A 17,705-nucleotide genomic window follows, 5' to 3' on the forward strand; every position below is an offset into this window, starting at 1 on the left:
ATAAATGTATTCTCAAAATACAAACCTGCCTTTGCTTCTATATTCACACAGCCCCATGCAAGACCTCAACACAGTTGTAATGTTCTTTGCTTTAATTTCCAAGAATCACTGCAACTTTTTACTTGGTTTGAGAACCCAGTTCCGTGGGCTCAGTGGTAAAATTATTCAGTATTTAGCTTAGTGGGTGTCCAGAAAGGAAGTGAGCTTCAAAAACCTCTGCCCTTAGGGAGCACAGCAAACAACAAAGTGAATGGGGAGCCATTTCAGGTGCAAAGCTCATTAGCAATTCATCTGATGGAGGAAACGAGACGACCATTGCAAGAACCAGAAAAAAATCCCAATGAATATCTAGGGCAAACTAGGCCTTAGGTCAAAGTATGTTTTGCCTCCACGGGAGTCGAATCAATCTGAAATGGACACTTCTTTTCCCATCCCAGCCATCTTTTAAAGAAAGCGCAGAGGAATCCAAATCCCAGTCTTAATCATCATTCCACCCCTTATATTTCTGATATCTCTTTGCAAATTTGCCCCACTGAGGCCTCATAAATGTCCTAGCAGCGTTTCTTACACAGCATGAAGATCAAAGCAAATGAACCCAAGTAGCAGAAGCAAAGCCTAAGCCATCCACAAAAAAATCCATAAAGCTTGTGTATTAGTGAAAAAGGACAGTCTAACACCGTTGATCAATAGGAAGAAAAATGAACATCGGAAGCCTACAACATTACTTCCAAATCTCACAAACTGCGTTACCGTTTATATCTGCAGAAGCAAGTTCATCAAGAAAATTTACTTTCTGTTTGCTGATCTATTACATTCCAAAAGACCACCCCCTGCCCCAACACGCACACACACCATTTTTCACAGCCTTATCTCACCAGAGAAGCTAGGGCCCCTATCAAAATAAGGAAATAAAGTGGCTTGCCAAAACTCAAACACTATATTTTACCGCCACATTAACGAGAATAACACATCAAGATCCCGAATGCTAGTTAGGTTGTATGACTGAACAGCTTTAATCACGAAACTCACCAAGGCATTCAAAAGGGGCCAAGCCCAAACACAAAGTTTCAAAACAAAACCTCTCCCGGGTTGGGGGAGTAGCTGAGCTGGGAGCAAAAAGTACTACCCAGCAGCCACGTTCGGCTACTAAGAAAGATCTCAAACTTATCAAAAACAGCCACAACTGCAGCTCCTGTCACCCAGAAGCGTAAGTAGAGGAGAGCTCGAGACAGTGCCGAGAGCTGGCCTTTCTGGAGACAGCCAGGCTGAGCCCAGCTCAGACGAGGAAGTAACTGCCAGATAAAAAAGCCCCAACCAGCTCCAACTGCAATCTCCGTGCCTCCCATAACTGCCCACATTCCCGCCCCACTTGGGGCTCTGGGAGAAAAGGAACAGGGCGCAGGTCTCCTGGGAGAGGCTGGGGACCACAGGTCCGCGTCTTCGAGAGGGCAGCGGCAACACTGGCCGAACTCTGAGGCTCCCAGGAGCTCAAGATTCGAGAGTCTGCTCCGAAGGCGTGTTGGGGGGAACGCCGAGAAAGGGTCGCCCAGGAGGCGGGGCCTGCCGGCTGCAAGCAGCAGCTCCGGGCGCCCTGGCCGCCCCCCGGGGGTAACAGGGGCGCATACCCCGACGCGGAAGCCATGCCGGCAAGAGCTCGGGGTGCCGAGGTGCCGGCGGGGGGCGCTAAGGAGATGCGGGGGCACGGAAATGGGTCACCCCCATCCCACCGCCCCCTCACAAAGGCCCCCGGGGAGGCCGCCCGCAGGCCCCGCAGCCCCGGCCTCGAGTGCCCGACTCGGCCGCCACTCACCGCTAGGTCCTGGGGCACCGCCCCGCTCATGGCCCGCACCGTGCCGGCCCGCCAGGCTCGAGTGCGCAGCGCAGGCCCCGGATCTCCGCTCGCCGCCGCCGCCGCGGGGACTGAGGCCGAGGCTGAGGCCGCAGTGTCCGCGAACAGAAGCAGCAGTCGCTTGCCCACCGGGGAGGCCGCCGCGTCCGCCATCGCCGGGGCCGGCCTGACCCGCGCTCCCGCCCGCCGCCTCCCACCGCCTCCGCCGCCAAGCGCCCGATCCGCCCGCAAGGCCTCCCTCCGCACCACCCGCGGCCGCCGTTCCCCCCCACCCCCCCCAACAGCCACCACCAACCACCGGCGCCGCGCAGCGCCCCCCGTGGCCGGGAGCGGAGCCGCAGCCTGGGCCCCGCACAGCGCCCCCCGCGCTCTGGAGCGGGGCGGCAGCTCCTGGCCCCTCGCAGCGCTCCGCCCCAATCTCCCCGGGGCCTGCAGTGCCCCCTGCGGTCGGGAGGGGAATTGCAGGTTCGGCCGGGGTAGGGAAGTGGGCGGTTCCTTCAGCTTCCCCCTGGCACCATCCCTGGTCTCAATCTTCCTTTAGGGAGTTGTACATATGAGAGGGCTTTTTAGCTTGCTCTCCTCGGATGCCAAAGACATTTACGGGGTAAGAGGGTGAGGGGCAAGGTACCTAGAGAGTGGATGTTTTGAGCTATTTAGTATCTCCAATACCCCCACTGATTTCCTATCCTGAAAATATGAGCCACCCAACCTGCTGTCTTGCAGGAAATGTTCTCCCCATTGGTCCATGAGACACAATATCTTTCTTCTCATTGGCCCATAACAGCACCATTCTATACTGCCAGTATTTCTTAGGTTCCTTTCCAATTGGCCAATGTATTACTTCCATTGGAAGCATAACACCACTCTTTCCACTGACTGAAGGCCAACGTGCCCCCCCCCCAACATCTTGGTGTGTTTCCTAAAACCGACCTAACTTCTTCCCCTTCCTAGTCTACCAATGTTATTAAGTCTACGTGTTTCTCCATTCAACTCTTAGGGGAACTGGAAATAGACGAGCAGTAAAGGGGTTCTCTTAGTAGCACCCCATCTTACCATGGAATTAGTGGGGCTGGGGGCAAAGAAAATTCTGTAACTCTTATCTGAATGCATTTAATACAGGTGTGGGAGACTGGTAGCTCCTGATTAGAAAAGGAGCCTGTAGAGAAAGTGAGATGCTGAGATTTTTGGTTAGATTGTTACCCACAATAAGCAACAGGAAATTGCCTCAATCATGTAAAGTTGGCAATATCAGGGACTAGCAAGTTCCATGGTCTCATGGATGCGGAGACTGAGTATACACAAAACGAATACAAAAGATAAAGGGTCTAGTAATAACCCATGACTGTTGCTCTAAAAGTGACGTTTTTTCATTGATTTTCCCTATAGACAGGAAAGAGCAGTAGGTTCTGTGCTTACCCAGCTATCTCCTGTCCATAACCTTGTCTACACCCTTGACCTACTTTTCTTGTAACAAAAGGCTTAGGGAGAGGGGTAACCAACTATTGACTTTATACTTTTACTGAAGTATAAAACATATAGGAAAATCATTCTAGAACCAACCCTGTGGAGCGCCAAGGAAACATTCCTCCCTCCACTTCTTTTTAACTTCCATCTCCCACAGCCAACCTGAGGCCTGACTCAGAATGTTTTTCTGGGCTGAGAGCCACCTCTTAAAGCACATGGCCCATAAGCTGTAGTTGGTAGAAGGGGAACAAGGGTGAATCCATACAAGATCTATCTGCCTTGCAACTTTTCTATCAAAATTAACAGCTGAGATTTTCTCCCATACAGAGATTTAACTACTGCCCCAATGTCCAAGGCTGATTTCTCAGCAGAGAGACAGAAATGTACCTAAGTTCAGGGATGGGAAAGGCAAAAAGGGAAATGCATTCAACAAATGTGGCCGGCACTTTTCATGTGCCAGGAACTTCCCAAAGTGTTGGGGACACAATATTGAATAAAACAAAACTCTTGCCCTCATGGAGTTTACATTCTTTCCTATATTAACAAGACTTCAGGAATGAAAAATGAAATCACACTTGGCCTCACAGAAAATAAACAGCAGAAAAATCCAACAAAAATAAACTCGAAAGAAAGGGGGAGACAAAGTCATTTTAGATGTTCAAACTTTACCCCTGCTCAAGCAGTAGGTGAAATGAAACATCAGTTTTAAACAAAAACAAATGTAATTCTAAGCTTCTTTAACTACATGCCACTGCCCTCCACTTCCCAAAAGCCCTTCCTTTGTTTCCAGCGCAGATAACAACCCTCACTTTTTCTAGGGTGTATTTGCAGCCCTGCAAAGATTCCTGCTCCAGGTAGTCAAGTCAATCCCGTCCTCCTGAGCACATTTCATTGGTATTCAATGATGAGTGCCACCAATTTGAAGCAGGAAACCAGGACATAGGCTAAGCAACTTGACTCTTCTTGCTGCCTGGCAAATTAACACCACAACTGGTAAAGAAAGGCTAAGCCTTAGGGACAGAGGCTCCTGCCTGGATCTCTGAGCAACTACACTTCACCCACACACATTGGAAGAATGTCAACATAGAGAGAAGCGTGGAATAGAAAGGTCTAAAGAAAGAGTGAGCCACATAGCTTCTTTCCGCAAACCAACACTCCAAAAGGAAACATTAGGGAAAATACTGTCTTCTACAACAAAAGAGAAGCTTTGCAGCTAGGATAATTTTCCAAAAGCAGTATTTTTAGGATGGAAAAATTGCCTAGGTCTTTGGAATCTGAATTCTGATGACTAAATCTTTCTCTCTCCAGGATGTAACATGTGAAAACTTAAGAAAGATCCCTGGCCGTCTCCCACCCTGCCTTCTCCCTACTTCCCAAAGCCTACAAACCAATCTAGACAAGTTCCTGACTGTACCATAAACCATTTCTCAGGGAGCTGGAATGCATTAATACTTGACTTCAACTTGCTGGAAGTGAGAGTGACAGCAGGCAGGAGGAGACAAGTATAAGTGCCAGGGAAAGAGAGACCAAACCAGACTGCCAAAAATAACCAAGGCCTTAGCAGAAGCCTGGGCCACAGTGTAACATCCTGCCATGGCCGGCAAAGGGCCTAGGGTCCAAATACTGCCCCTTTTTGAAAGGTTGACCGACATCTTAAAGGAAGGGGCTGAAAGAGTTAGGTGGCCTCCTACCCTGCTTCTTCCTTGTCTGTCTTTGTGGGGAAGGGAAGAAGACACTGTAGTACACAAGGTTGCTTGGGAAAATGGATTATTCTAATAAAACTTTATTTTTTCAAACACAGCCACAGAGGCAGAACCTCATGTTTAACACACACAGACTTATGGATTTTTTTTTAATATAAAACAAAGTTTACGAAAAATTTTTTTCCACTTTTTGTATTTGTAATCCCATTAGCACAGGGACTTTGGCAGCAGGTGGGAGTGAAGGGCAGCTGGGCTGCCACTGGGCAGTCACTGGGCACAGGAAGAGAGCACCAGCCTGGGGAGTGGCTTCACTCACACACACAGGGATACTCACCTACTGGCCAACCACACCACACACACAGCACAGATGCAGACATCTACCCAGTGTCAGCCACATGCCCTGGAGGTGTGCTCCACTCTGGGTAAGCCCAATATGTGAAAATTCAAATAGTCAAAACAGCTAAAGTGGAGGGAGGTTGCTGCTTTACAAAAAGAAGCAATCATAGGCTGCTTTTAAATGGTCAGCAGTCCAAATGCATTGAAAAACAGCATTTGGTTTACACAGAACTGTTGAAACAGATCTACTGTGTAACCACTTCTTGAAAAGTGTTCCAGGGCCACAGGTTCTTAGATTGGGAAGCAAGATGATAGTTCTGACTAGCTTAGTTTTCCAGACTGAAAGTAATGGAATTAAAATAATGATAACTGTAGACCTTCTCCCCTAAGGATGGTGCCCTGGGGCTTTGGGGAAACCAGGATGGAGGCAGAATCACTGCCTCACTTCTTCAGCTTAGGGCCTGCAGAAACTCACTGGCATTGCCAGTGACCTGTGGGAAGCTGGCACAGCCAATCTGCAGCAGAGAGCCCAGGGATGAGGATACCCCAGGAGGAAAAGAAGTTGGCACCAGGGAAATTATGGCCTGAAGAGGGAGAAGAGCCAGGGGAGGAATGAAACCATAGATGGGCAACTCCTGGGCTCACGGTTTCCCTGGACTCTCCAGAGGGCCTCTCTGAAGCCCCTAGAGACCTGGTAGCCCAGTAGTAACTAGCCAGGAGATAGGGAGGAGCCTCTGAGGGCCAGAGGCTTAAGAAGACATGGCCACCTCCTCTCTGGAGTGGAGACGAGGAGGCTGAAGCCTCACTGATGCTCCTGACATGCAGGAGATCCAGAAAATGTCAGGTTCAATTCCATGAGGAAGAAAACACAAAGACCTTGGTCTTCTTCCCTTACAAGAGGAATTGGGTCTTAGGAAACCCTGGAAATTGAAGAGAAAAATGCCCTTCTTGCCATAAAGAAGAAGGGCAGGTCCAATTTGGTCATGTAGGGTCTAACCAAAGCTGGACAAAACCTCACAGGCTACTGTGGGGTCAGCTTCAGTATGTGTTTCCACTGGTGCCAGCCCTACCAAGGTACTTAAACCCATCACTGTGGCCACTGGGACCAGCTGTCCTGGCTCAAGTTGCGGGTGAGAAACAAAAAAGTAAATTCAATCCAATGACAACCAAACTCCCAACTGCTTCTCACAGCCTTTGCTTTATACATCCTCAGCCAATCCCTCGGTGAGCCCCAACCTCCCTTTGGTCTCTCAGGGCCAATTAAAGGCAAATAAACACTTCCTGGCATGAGTGGAAGACAAGCAAACTATTAAATGCCAACCACCCCTTCCTCCTTCTCAAGCAGGTCGAAAAGGCTGGGCCTGGATCTTGTAAGAATTGGTTTCCTGCAGTCACCTTCCCAACAGCAGTGCTGGGGTGAGCTCACTCATGTCTGCTGGGGACTGAATGCCACTTCTGTTGCAGGTCTGCCTCAGTAGATGCTGCAGACCAATACAGGGCCTTCCTACCTAGTCTATGACCTAGAAGGGCAGAGGGTGAGGGAAAAGGGTCCCATCAGCAGAGGCAGAGACAGAGAGAGAGTCCCTCAACCCTGCGTCAGTTGCCCGTGTGCTGTGTGCAACTCTATTCAACAGGGCAAAAGAGGCAGGTGGTATATAGTCTAGACAATCTAATGAGAAAAAAAGGCCAGCTCAGAAAAAATATGGTGACACCCCCCACCTGCATTCCCCAATATACTAGATCGAGCTAGTGGGGAGGGGGTGGGGCTGAGGAAAAGATCATTAGCTGAAGTCACAGCACTTAAAACACCCTGCTGTGCCCCAAAATGAAATCCTTTGCAGAGTCGGTGATGCTATGGATTACAAGCCTGGTTCCAGAGCTATTTAGAAAAAAGGAAAACTTTGTGCCCTCCTCTTGACTCCTTGAGCAAACCCAACATCCTGTAAAAAACTCAAGATCCCGGGGGTATCATGATATTCTGCTGTTAAGGAGTAATTGCCTTCCTTCCCTAAGGCTACGCAAACACACCGTTCCACAAGTACACTCCCATGCACGCACACACTCTCACGCAGTTTCTCTGAGGAGGCTGACTCAACCCCCCACCCTGGCCAAATTCTAAGACACAAGTGCCCTTTGAAGCAAAGGGGCTAGTGAAATTCCCCGAGCTGGGGTCGGCAGACCCGTTCCTTCCCTGCCCATTGCTCTCTTCGTGGCAGGGATACTCACACTCAGGGCCGCCATGGGAAGGGTCTGCTCTGGGGCTGTCCCTCCCGCCACCAGCTCCGTTTATCTTGTCCCGGCCAGTCTCTCGGCATGGTCGAGCTTGCTGGAGCGAGAAGATTTCCGGCTGCCCTGAGTCGGAGCCCTCCACTCACCCCCATTCCCAGGCTTGGCCCCCAGCCTTGGGGCCTCGACACTTGTTAGTAGCCATGAGAGAGTCAGTCTGTGTGGCCCCAGGAAGTAGCCTCTCAGTTTTAGTTCTCCTCAATCAAATTCAAGTCCAGGTCCCCAAAGTCCTGCTGGCACAGTGTCCGCTTGCTCAGCGCCTGCCGACCCCACCGCACAGCCCCCTCCTCCTCTTCGCTTTCACTCAGCACCTGGGAGGAACCCCCAGTGGGACTGCAGGAAGCAGAGAGGGGTGGGGGGCTACAGGCCATGAACCACGGTGGAGAGATGCTGCTGCCTTCCCGGGCTGTTTCTTGGAGACAGAGACCTCCTGAGTATGGTTTCTGTCAAACAAACAAAGAAGACAGTTAAACCTGAAGGCAAGAATTCTAAGGCTTTAGGGTAAGGTTTGTAAACATTCTTTTTTTTTTTTGAGACGGAGTCTCGCTTTGTCACCCAGGCTGGAGTGCAGTGGCATGATCTTGGCTCACTGCAAGCTTCACCTCCTGGGTTCACGCCATTCTCCTGCCTCAGCCTCCTGAGTAGCTGGGACTACAGGCACCTGCCACCATGCCTGGCTAATTTTTTGTATTTTTAGTAGAGATGGGGTTTCACTGTGTTAACCAGGATGGTCTCGATCTCCTGACTTCAAGATCTGCCCGCCTCGGCCTCCCAAAGTGCTGGGATTACAGGTGTGATTTGTAAACTTTCTGACAAAATTTGGAGCCCATTATTTCCATTGGATTCAAGAATAGAAGCTCCATGAGGGCAGGAACATCATCTGCAGTGTTTCACTACTCTGTACTGCCAGTGCCTAGTCAGAATCAGTAAATATTTGCAGATGGGATGGACGACTCTATGAAAAAGTTAAATCAATTCTTAAAGAGGTTTGTAACCCAGTGGTCTAGAAAGAATAATATGAAAAAAGTGAGCAAGTGCATACATACAATAACTATACTCAAACCAGGAAGTCAAAAAACATTGGTCTAACAGATGAATACACTGTAGCAGCCCATCTTGCTTCAGCTCTCACAGAACCACTTTGAAGCAGTGACAGGCAAGTGGCAAAACCAGCTTTGGGCACAAGGAGTAGGTACTGATGATGAAATTTTTTGCAGCTTATGCATTCTTGGAAAGGAGGGAAAGTACCTCTTGCAAGACAATTTGGGATCCCTGTTGGAAGGTTTAACATGGGTCTCACCCCAGTTTCTCTAACTCCCAGGATTAAGGCATTTCACAGGATGGGGGGACTTTCAGTACTAAAACTGGGACAGTCCCAGGCAAGCTGGGATCGTAGGTCACCCTGAGAGCTAAAGGAGGTGCTGTTGGTGGCAGGGGGGAGATGGGAGTGGCAGGGTAATGAAGCTAGGGGTTAGCTCAAAAGCGGAAACAGAACAGAGTCCCCACACTCCCATCCAAGCTCCCCTAGTCTTGCTGGTCCCACCTGATTCATCTTGTCAAAGTCCAAGGAAGGCCGCAGACGCCGGGGGTCCTCCTCGTGGCGCCGCTTGACCCCAGTTTTGCGGGCATCCAGATCACAAGGCTGTGAGCGGCTTCGGGGAAGGTTGCGGAGACCTCGAGGTCGCCAGGGCAGCTCTGGTGAGGATGCAGGAGAGCTCCGGGCAGAGGGCAAGAAGCGGCTTGCCTGCGGGCCCAGGCTGGGTGACAAGGAGAAGCGGCGCTGAGGTGGGCAAGGTGACAAGGACTCAGCATCACTCTCCCAGGAGCCACTATGAGGGGAGGCAGCGCAGGGTCGAGAGGAATCTTGGGCCAGGGCCAGGCTGAAGAAAGGAGGGCTGTAGGGTCTGTGGGCTGGGACACATTGAGAAGAGGCACTGGGAGCTTGGAGGAACCTGAGGCTGGAGACCCGTTTCGGGGGGCTCTGGTGAGGCACCTGCGGCCCACCCCCTCCACCACTGCCCCGGTGCTTGATGGGAGTCCACAGCTTGGAGGGGGCGGGCCGCCACACCGGCTGCCAGCGAGACAGGTCCACGGGCACTGAGAGTGAGCGGCAGTGCCTCTTGGATGGAGGGGCAGGGGGCACAGGAAGCTTCTCTGGGTCTGGGGGCTCAGGTCTTAGGACTTGGGAGAGGGGCTGCTCCTTGGGGGAGCTTCCCCGACTGGGTGGTCTGAGGTGCAGGCTCAGGCCTGAGGGATGGTAGCTGAAGTTGAGGCTGTCCTGGAACTCAGCACAGGAACAGTGGGGCAGGCCCCTCCAGGAAGCACCTTCTGGAAGGCATTTGTAATAAAAATAATATTAATGATAGCTTACATTTTTTAAGAACTTACCACGTGCCACACAATGTATGGAGCATTTTATGTGAAAATTTCCAAAAACTTTATGAGGTAGGTAGTATCATTATCATTATCTCCATTTCACAGATAAGAGAAATTCAGTAACTTTCCCAAAATCACACAGCAATCAAAAGACCAAAGGAGGATTCAAATCCAGGTCTGTCTGATGCGAAGGCCAGGTTTTTAAACCACTATGCTCTGTTGCCTCCATTGTGACCAACTACCTGGAATCAAAAACATTTCATCTACTGCCTGCCATTCCCTCTGAAAGGTAAAAGAAGTCAAAAGAAACAAACACGATTGTGTGTGTCCTGCTCATCCCTCCCCCGCCCCTCCCCCACGCTTGCTCTGGATGCTGAAAAGCAGGCCTATGCTCTCCTTCCTTGGCCTTTCCTCTTCTCATGTGTCAACAGCACCAAGGAGTTAGTACTGCCAAAAAGTAAGAGGTAATCAGGCAGGTAAGAGATCACTTTTATTCCTAGGGAGGGCAAACAGGGTGGGGAAGGCCTTTGACAGTGAAACCTGGGCTTGGGAAACCCTAAGACTTTGTGCTGCTCATCTTCCTTTGTGTCTGGCCACCCACATATTCCGATTCCCTTCCCCTAGGCCTTCTCTTGAATCCAAACAGATGGAGGGACCAAGAGAAGGAAGGGAAAATGGACTAAAAGAAAACAATCCTCACTGTATTCCAACCAAAATTGTGACTTTTGGGAGATGGCTCAGTAAGGGACAAAGGGCCTAGTCCAAACTCCTCTGGAGTCCAAGCTGGCTGGAATTCTGCAGGAGCTGGATATTTGGGGCAAATGACAAGAAGTCAGACTTGACGGTGGCAAAATTCATACTGAGTGTATTTGGTCTACAGTTCTTCCCTCTACTAACCACTACAAGGGCAGAGACCATGAGTTCCTGCTCTATACTTATGACACAACACCTGGCTTTCAGCAAGTCTTTGATAAACAGGAGGAAGACACTGAATGAACATGTTTTTGCCAACTCACTTCCCTTGCTAGGTATCCTAGAAAAGAAAATGAGATGCAGAACAGCTGAGCAGCATGAGTTAAGGAGTTCTGATTGTCCACCAGTGATACCTCCATCTAAATGTCCCTACCATCAGGGGCCCTTTAACTGACTAATTAATAATCTACGAATTTATACCTCAGATATATTTTCACATGTGAAAAAATGACATATGTACAAGGTTATTCACTACAGTTTCTTTTTTTTTTTTTTTTTTTTTGAGATGGCGTCTTGCTCTGTCGCCCAGGCTAGAGTGCAGTGGGCACGATCTTGGCTCACTGCAACCTCTACCTCCTGGGTTCAGACAACTCTCCTGCCTCAGCCTCCCGAGTAGCTGGGAATACAGGCACCTGCCACCATGCCCGGCTAATTTTTGTATTTTTAGTAGAGACAGGGTTTCACCATGATGGCCAGGCTGGTCTCGAACCCCTGGCCTCAAGCTATCTGCCCACCTCGGCCTCCCAAAGTGCTGGGATTACAGGCATGAGTCACCACGTCTGGCCCACTACAGTTTTATGTACTGAAACAAGATTGGAAATAACCTAAATGTACATCAATAGAAGATTTGTGAAATAAGCCACTGTACATCTATGCAGTGTAATAATATGCAGCTATATATAACAAGGGAATGCTCAGCATTCTGATAGGGAAAGATCTCCTAGCTATATTAAAGTTTTTTTTTTTTTCTTTTTTTGAGATGGAGTCTTTCTTTGTTGCCCAGGCTGGAGTACAGTGGCGTAATCTGCGCTTACCACAACCTCCGCCTCCCAGGTTCAAGTGATTCTTCTGCCTTGCCCTCCCGAGTAGTTGGGATTACAGATGTGCACTACCATGCCAGGCTAATTTTTGTATTTTTAGTAGAGGCAGGGTTTCATTGTGTTGGCCAGGCTGGTCTCGAACTCCTAATCTCATGATCAGCCCACCTCGGCCTCCCAAAGTGCTAGGATTACAAGCATGAGCCACTGTGCCCAGCGATTTTTTTTTTTTTTTGAGATGGAGTTTCGCTCTTGTTGCCCAGGCTGGAGTGCAATGGCGCCATCTTGGCTCACCGCAACCTCTGCCTCCTGGGTTCAAGCGATTCTCCTGCCTCAGCCTCCCCAGTAGCTGGAATTACAGGCATGAGCCACCACACCCAGCTGATTTTATATTTTTAGTAGAGATGGGGTTTCTCCATGTTGGTCAGGCTGGTCTCAAACTCCTGACCTCAGGTGATCTCCCTGCCTCAGCCTCCCAAAGTGCTGGGATTATAGGCGTTAGCCACCAGGCCCGGTCCTATTTTTTTTTTTAGGGTACAAAATAATATATAGTATGCAACCTTTTGTGTTAAAAATGTGGAAATAAAATAGGTGCAGCAAACCACCACGGCACATGTATACCTATGTAACAAACCTGCAGGTTCTGCACATGTAGCCCAGAACTTAAAAAAAAAAAAAAAAAAAAGGAAATAAATATATACATTTGCTTCTTTTTATATACAGAAATTCTAGTCACATATACTGTGTAAGAAACTAATACTTTTAGGGAGGTGGTAGAAGCTGAGTAGATAGGGAACAGGAGAGTAATACTTTTCTCAGCATAACCTTTTTGTTGTTATTTTTTAAATTTTGAACCATGTGAATGTATTACCTATTCAAAAAAATAGGTTATACAAGTCTCCACAAAGCTAGAATAAGAGCAAACCAATCAGATAACTTTCATGCTATAACATGAAAGACAACTGCCAATCTCAGAAGTTGACCCTGGCAAGAAAGTTCTAGAGATATGCTTGCTAGCCCTGTTCACTGGAAACCAATGATAGAAATGTGTGGAGAGAGGAATGGGTACACACACATACACAAACACACACGATGCCTTACCAGACACAAGCTGAAAAGGGTTCCCACAGTTGGAGATGTCTGCATGATCAGGCAAAGGCTAAGAAAGAGAGAATATCCATCATGATTTGGATTCAGGACACACTGACAGATTTCTAGGAAGCCCTCTTCAGTTCTCCTCTGCAATTCATGAGCTATAGGGATGTTAGGGACATTAAGTGTTCTTCCTCTCATCTTCCCAAAGTTAGTAAGTCAAACAATCCACATCTTCCAACATCTCAAACCCTTCTCCACCCAAGTTTTGTTGTCCCTTCTCTATAGGTGGAAAAATCCCTGCCCCCTTCCTTTTGGGCTGGGTTTTGAGCCATTAGTGGGCTCTTCAGGTTAAGAACCATGATTCATACAGCACAGGACAAGAGTAAAGTGGTAGCAACAATCAGCCTCAGAAAAAAGGGGGAGGGGGTCGTGGAGAAGCAGGAAGACTGGTCTTTTACCAGACTGATGCTGAAGCGTGTGCATTTCAGCTCATCCAGAGTCTGCTTCTGTAGCTGCTCAGTGATCAGGGTTATCATGATTCTCCCCAGGATTTGACTTGCACACTTTGGAGCAAATGATGGATGTCTTCCCTGTTGTTCTTCCAGACCTCACTCGTAAGCCGTCTTCTGCCACTGCAGCACCATTCTAGCACCATTGGGACTTCCCTCTCCAGTCATGCCTGCTGAGTCTGCCAATTAGAGGGACCAGCCCCAAGTGATATTAGAGATGCACCTGGTCCAGAGATGGAAAATGCATGGCACACATACCACAGCACCCCTAAGCCAGGCCTCTGGCAGACATCAATTGATCACAGCTCTTTCTAGCTAAGCCTAAACACAGCTTCAGAAATTATGAACTGGCAGTCCAGACAAGAAATAAAATAGAGTTGGCAATCAAGTTGAAACTTATTTGCTACCCTTAACCTGGTTCATGCTCTGTTGTTTCTAACTGGAATACCAGCAGCACTTAGAAAACAGCTGCTCACGTGAGAGAGAGGGATGCCCAAATGATTATTTCCCTCGAGATCAGCCCAGTATTTTATCTTCTAGTCAGAAGTGAAAAGAGGTACCCTTCTCCTAAACTACAGAAATAATAATAAGAGAACAAGGAAGAACAGTGGTTGTAGGCAAGACTTTCTGCTTCAGACCTGAGTACATAGGATTTTATGTCCTCCCACAGCCTAAACATTTGATATATTATTGTTTTCCCATAGATACGGTATTTGTTTTCTTATCAAATGGGAAGAGGATAAGGAAATGGTCAGGGTAATTCCAATACATTTCAACTCTACAGACGTTATAAACAATTCCATGACTTTATTCAACTAAGTTTCTAGCCTGATCTGATGCAAAGTCCATGGACACAGTTAACCAAGATTCTTTCTCATGGTCAACTTCTGATAGAAGCAAACTAACTGTATCAGAGAACAGGCTTCAAGCCCACACAATTACCTGAGGGGCCTTGCTCAAGGGAAAAGGGGAGGTTAAGCCAGTGTCTTGATTTTATTCTGTCTATTCCCGGAAATGACCAGCAAGCTGACAGCTTACCAGACAATGTGTGTAGCATTAGCTAGTCAAGAGAACAAATCATCAAGAAATCTAATTATTAGTCCAATTTGCTAAGAGTTTTGACAAATCATTTAATACTCGCTGGCCTCAGTTTACCCATATGTAAAGTGGGCAGAATAATCTTAACCCGTCACAGGAACAATATAACACATTAAAATGTACAAAATGTGCCATCTGGCCTATAAAAATCAGGAGTCCACATACACTACCATTTCTTGTTCCCGTTTGTGAATCTTCAAGGCCTCAGAATGTCAGAAGTAATGAAATCAATAAGATGAAGAAGGCAATAGGGTCTATCTCTCTGGCTGAATACCATCCTCCCTCACCTGTACACTAAGAAAAGCCCAAGAGGGCTGTTCCTTCTGTGACCTTGGGGGCAGATCACTCCACAAAGAAGAGGAAATTATCTCTACCCCACTCACACCTCAGAAGGAGGCCACAAGGAAGAGCAAAGAGATAAACCTGTATGTATTTGGAGTTCTTTGGAAGAAAGGTGCAAGAGAAGTCAATCATCGTTATAGTTAACTATCATTTTCATGCATAATTATTACCACCCTGAACAAAATTCTAGCTTCCGGGGAGCTCTCTTCAGCTGCTTCCCCTATATTCTTACGGGAGAAGCTAAAGCTTCTATTACTTCTGCTCCTGGTTTCTTAACTCTGCTGCCCTCAAAGATCAACCAGAGAGGGAACCTAAGTGCAGGATTTTACCCCCGAGACCCCAGGCCTCAGGCTAACCAGCTATGAGGAGCAGGGAGTGAAGCAAACTCTCTAGCTTTTCATGAGGCATTTGGACAAACAGCAAACTCCCAGCCATCTCTAGGATAAAGTCAAGAGAGTGAATTTGTGTTTTTCTGCATTTTAATTGTTGGGATGTGGCCACACACAGCGGTAATTGGAACAATGCAACTACCACCAGGCAACTGATACTCTCAGCCTGAGTTTCCTAAAACAGGCCAGGCTGAGAAGGGGAACAGAACGGAAGCCATAAGGAATCAAACCAGGACACAAAAGAAGGCAAACCAGCTCCGCGAGGGGCCTCCTCTTTCTCAAGCAGGCATTGAAAAAAGTGTAAGAAGCCCTCTCTTGCCGCCTTCCTTCCCCTTCCATTTTGTGTATCTGAAGGGTAGAGACAGCCCTGAACAGTCACTAAACAAGTTAAAACTTCTCAGTTTAACAACTGGCACGGGGCTCAGCCCTTCAGAGAGCAGCAGGCCGCTAGGCCCTCTCAGCAACCCCACCAGGCCTAACTCTCAGTTCAGGCTTTCCCTCCACCAGCAGCCCCCAAAAATAAAGATCAGACCCCCACCCCATCTCCTATTGGACGGCAGTAACCCTTGACACTCCTGTTTCAGGGATGCTGAGGTTGTGCTGAACCTAGACAAGGTAGGATCAGGTCAGGCCAACAGGGAGGAGAGTCACAAATCCCTTGGGGACCTTCCCCCCAGGTCCCGGCCCCACACCTCTTGGGGAGACTGAAGGAAAACATGAGGAAGGCAGGGAGGTGCATGAACAGGTAGGTGGAGACCTGCTTGCTCTTCCTCCATATGGTTCTGCTGGGGAAAGGGGTGACAAGTGGGGAACACCCCTCCCCCCACCCCCATGAAGAAGCAAAAGGCTAGGCCCCTCCAATCTTCAACCTCTCCCTCTGTTGCCCTGCCTGTCCCCGCGGGGTGGGGCATGGGGCGTCCGCTGGTCCCCGGAGCGGGGGGGCGCCAGGGCTCGCTCAGGGGGGGCTGTCGTTCGCCTCTTCCCACTAGGTTCCATCATCTGGCCGCGGGAAGCGAACTCAGGACGCAAGGGATGGGGAGGGTATGGGACTTAGCACTTCGCCACCCCCTCCCCCACCGGGTCCCGTGCTCTCCCCGCGGAGGCGGCCTGCGAGGCCCGGCCGCGCGGGCGGTCGGGCTGGGGGAGGGGAAAGAGGGAAGGAGGGAGGGACAGTTGAGGTGCCCGCCCCGAGGCCCCAGCGCCACCTGCCCTCCGCCACCTACCGCAGCTCCTCCAGCTCCCAGGGCCGCGGCCGGAGCAGCTCTGAGCGCTCCGTTCGCCCCACGGTGTCCTTAAAAGGCGCTGGCGCGAACCAACGAGTCCCTGAGGAGAGTAGTGGGACAGCTCCGGCTCGCAAAATCCCCCCGAGCCACCCACGGAGAGGGCAGCTTCGTGTCGTGTCTCTCTCAAAGTCTCTCTCGGACAGCGCTGTCGGGAACGAGTCTGGCGCTTTGATTTAGGGATGGGGGTGGTTTCCTCACTAACGAGTCACCCCCTCCAAAATATCGCAGAAAGTGGACGGTCCCAGTTGGAGGTACATCTTGAAACCCGCGGGGGAGGCCATGTCGGGAGAAGGTAAACAAAGGCATCGCCCCTGCCCTCCCTCCCTCCATCGGCCCAACTGCAGCCTCCCACTCGGTTCGGCCCGCGTCATGCAATTAGCCACAGTGCCCCTCACCTGCTCGGCTGCCCCGCCCTCCACGACCACCTCTTCGAAGGAAGCCCCCTTCCCCCAGCAAAGGACCCGTCCGCGGCGTGAAGGCTGCTGGGAAGTGTGGTCCAAGCGCCGATTAGGGCCTGCTCGGAGTCCCAGAAGCCGCTCTTGCAGCTGCCAGATCGGCCTGAACCTTAAAAACCCAGAACTTATAATGGTTGCGGGGACGTTTCCACTTGGTTCTGTAATTTGCACTCACCCAGAACACTTTGTAAAGCTCAGGATAGCCCAGGACTGTTCACTCCCTCTCCTCTCTCTCCGCCCCCCCTCAGCAGGATGAGGTAATGGGATTGTGATTATGACATCATAGGCGGTTCAGTTGCTTGCGTTTGTTGGGGGAGGTGCGGGGAGGTGGGGAGAAGTACGGTGGTTACACTTTCCTTAAACAGAAAGGGAAGGAGGAAACAGCCAGATGGGGAAAAGATGTTGACGGTGCTATATTTCCACTTCAGGAAGACGAAACCACCTTTTATTAAGTCTCCACCACTACCACCACCTCCCACATGAGCCAAAGTTTAAGTCTTTTTTAAAGAGACGAATGTAGACGTTAGTGTGTGAAGAGGTTGGGTTGATGGTTTCTGGCTCTTATGTAAATTCGAGTCTCAGCTAGCATCACAGATGGTTTAGGGAGACAAGCAAAAAAGTGGATAAAGGAGAGGCTTTAAACTGCGTTCGTGTTGTGATTTCTTTGTAATACAAAGTTTCTATTTCTTTTTTTTAATTGATTGGAAAGTAGCAGTATGCAAGTAATCTT

General features: G+C 49.4%; 2 protein-coding genes across 2 annotated transcripts in view; both read right to left on the bottom strand.

Moving 5' to 3' along the window:
• KDM3B (lysine demethylase 3B) overlaps nucleotides 1-2,113 on the bottom strand; it is an 84,552-nt gene extending 82,439 nt beyond the window's left edge. The window contains exon 1 of the mRNA XM_008014569.3: nucleotides 1,811-2,113. Within this exon, the coding sequence (XP_008012760.1) occupies nucleotides 1,811-2,002 (192 nt within the window). The 5' untranslated portion in view covers nucleotides 2,003-2,113. The remainder of the gene's footprint in view (nucleotides 1-1,810) is intronic.
• A 2,950-nt stretch (nucleotides 2,114-5,063) lies between these two features.
• Nucleotides 5,064-16,740, bottom strand: FAM53C (family with sequence similarity 53 member C). Its single transcript, XM_008014571.3, has 5 exons — nucleotides 16,461-16,740; nucleotides 13,358-13,587; nucleotides 12,906-12,963; nucleotides 9,182-9,966; nucleotides 5,064-8,081 (listed from the first exon to the last, which is right to left on the bottom strand). The coding sequence occupies exons 2-5, from the start codon at nucleotides 13,433-13,435 to the stop codon at nucleotides 7,827-7,829; spliced, it is 1,176 nt and encodes a 391-aa protein (XP_008012762.1). The 5' UTR covers nucleotides 13,436-13,587; nucleotides 16,461-16,740; the 3' UTR covers nucleotides 5,064-7,826.
• Between the last annotated feature and the right edge of the window lie 965 nt (nucleotides 16,741-17,705).

The sequence above is a fragment of the Chlorocebus sabaeus genome, chromosome 23 (genome assembly GCF_047675955.1).
Source record: "Chlorocebus sabaeus isolate Y175 chromosome 23, mChlSab1.0.hap1, whole genome shotgun sequence".
NCBI classification, from domain to species: Eukaryota; Metazoa; Chordata; class Mammalia; order Primates; family Cercopithecidae; genus Chlorocebus; species Chlorocebus sabaeus.